The 2,500-nt window shown below is 49.1% G+C and overlaps 1 protein-coding gene across 2 annotated transcripts in view; it reads right to left on the bottom strand.

The window, feature by feature from the left end:
- The window catches only part of LOC114559795 (sodium channel protein type 4 subunit alpha B), a 49,774-nt gene that overhangs the window by 29,284 nt on the left and 17,990 nt on the right, over positions 1–2,500 (bottom strand). For both annotated transcript variants that reach the window (XM_028584696.1, XM_028584695.1), the window contains exon 10: positions 38–179. In XM_028584696.1, coding sequence (XP_028440497.1) covers positions 38–179 — 142 coding nt within the window. The remainder of the gene's footprint in view (positions 1–37; positions 180–2,500) is intronic.

Below are 2,500 nucleotides of genomic sequence, written 5' to 3'. Positions count from 1 at the left end.
AATACAGCTTTAAGGATCCTCAGCTTTGGGTACTGACCAGGTGCACCAGGTTTTCCCAGAAGTCTTTGCTCATCAGGCGGATCATAGACAGCAGAGACCAACCAAACGAGTCGAAGCTGGTGTAGCCATAGTTTGGGTTACTCCCAGCCCTCAGACAGGTGAAACCTTCTGGACAGCGCCTGAACACATCATCATCATCATCATCATCATCATCATCATCATCACCTCCATCATCATCATCATCAGTTAAAACTAGGGCTGTCAGAATTTAAAAAAGTGAATCGTGATTAAACTCATGATTGTCCATAGTTAACTCGCATTTAATTTCACATCTTATCTGTAGTAAATGTCTTAAAGATAGATGATAGTATATAAAGAAATATGTTCTAATATATAAAAGAACATGTTCTAGTATATAAAGGAATATGTTCTATATAAAGGAATATGTTCTGGTATATAAAGGAATATGTTCTAATATATAAAGCAATATGTTCTACTATATAAAGGAATATGTTCTACTATATGAAGGAATATGTTCTACTATATAAAGGAATATGTTCTACTATATAAAGGAAAATGTTCTAGTATATAAAGGAATATGTTCTAGTATATAAAGGAATATGTTCTACTATATAAAGGAATATGTTTCTAGTATATAAAGGAATATGTTCTAATATATAAAGGAATATATTCTAATATATAAAGGAATATGTTCTAGTATATAAAGGAATTTGAAAAGAAACTGTTACCTCATTCAAGAATGAACTTAAAACTCTCCTATTTGATAAAGCTTATAGTTAGGAAGTGAGGAGTGGCAGTGTCCACCTAACCTGGCCCACCTGCTTCTCTTCATAGTCGTTAGATTAATAACATATAACAAAAGTAGAGTGAGACAGGCCAGCAAAGCCCGATCCGGCAGTGGAGAGTTCAAAGCCCGAACAGGCTACCTCTCCTTATGACCTGTCTCTCTTAGTTACGCTGTTATAGTTTTAGACTGCCGTGGGACTTCCTTCCTTTGACACACTGAGCTGCTCTCTCCTCTCCCTTTCTATTACCATTACTATTACTATTTGTGTGTATCCCGTCCCAGAAATGCTTGTTACTAATCCTAGCTTCTGGGGAGTTTACTCCCCGGAGTTCTTATGTTTTTTCCCCCAGCGTATTTCCTTGGAGAACGTTGGCACCAAGATCCTGGTTCCAGCTGTCGCCGTTGTCCTGCTGCACTCCCTGCTGAGCTCAGCGGTGCCCTGCAATGTCATGCTGCTTCCTGCTGAACCCTGCTGCTTCCTGCTGCTTCCTGCTGCTTCCTGCTGAACCCTGCTGCTTCCTGCTGAACCCTGCTGCTTCCTGCTGAACCCTGCTGCTTACTGCTGAACCCTGCAGCTTCCTGCTGAACCCTGCTGCTTCCTGCTGAACCCTGCTGCTTCCTGCTGAACCCTGCTGCTCCCTATTGAACCCTGCTGCTTCCTGCTGAACCCTGCTGCTTCCTGCTGCGTCCTGCTGAACGCTGCTGCTTCCTGCTGCATCCTGCTGAACCCTGCTGCTTCCTGCTGCGTCCTGCTGAACCCTGCTGCTTCCTGCTGAACGCTGCTGCTTCCTGCTGCATCCTGCTGAACCCTGCTGCTTCCTGCTGCATCCTGCTGAACGCTGCTGCTTCCTGCTGCGTCCTGCTGAACGCTGCTGCTTCCTGCTGCGTCCTGCTGAACGCTGCTGCTTCCTGCTGCGTCCTGCTGAACCCTGCTGCTTCCTGCTGCGTCCTGCTGAACCCTGCTGCTTCCTGCTGAACACTGCTGCTTCCTGCTGAACCCTGCTGCATCCTGCTGAACCCTGCTGCGTCCTGCTGAACCCTGCTGCTTCCTGCTGAACCCTGCTGCTTCCTGCTGAACCCTGCTGCTTCCTGCTGCGTCCTGCTGAACGCTGCTGCTTCCTGCTGCGTCCTGCTGAACCCTGCTGCTTCCTGCTGAACCCTGCTGCTTCCTGCTGAACCCTGCTGCTTCCTGCTGAACCCTGCTGCTCCCTATTGAACCCTGCTGCTTCCTGCTGAACCCTGCTGCTTCCTGCTGCGTCCTGCTGAACCCTGCTGCTTCCTGCTGCTTCCTGCTGAACCCTGCTGCTTCCTGCTGCGTCCTGCTGAACCCTGCTGCTTCCTGCTGCTTCCTGCTGAACCCTGCTGCTTCCTGCTGAACCCTGCTGCTCCCTATTGAACCCTGCTGCTTCCTGCTGAACCCTGCTGCTTCCTGCTGCGTCCTGCTGAACCCTGCTGCTTCATGCTGCGTCCTGCTGAACCCTGCTGCTTCCTGCTGCTTCCTGCTGAACCCTGCTGCTTCCTGCTGCGTCCTGCTGAACCCTGCTGCTTCCTGCTGCTTCCTGCTGAACCCTGCTGCTTCCTGCTGAACCCTGCTGCTCCCTATTGAACCCTGCTGCTTCCTGCTGAGCTCAGCGGTGCCCTGCAATGTCATGCTGCTTCCTGCTGAACCCTGCTGCTTCCTGCTGAACCCTG

Source organism: Perca flavescens, chromosome 8 (genome assembly GCF_004354835.1).
Source record: "Perca flavescens isolate YP-PL-M2 chromosome 8, PFLA_1.0, whole genome shotgun sequence".
In the NCBI taxonomy this organism is placed as follows: Eukaryota; Metazoa; Chordata; class Actinopteri; order Perciformes; family Percidae; genus Perca; species Perca flavescens.
The sequence above is the reverse complement of the archived record's forward strand: the minus strand, read 5'-3'. Positions and strand labels throughout refer to the sequence as shown.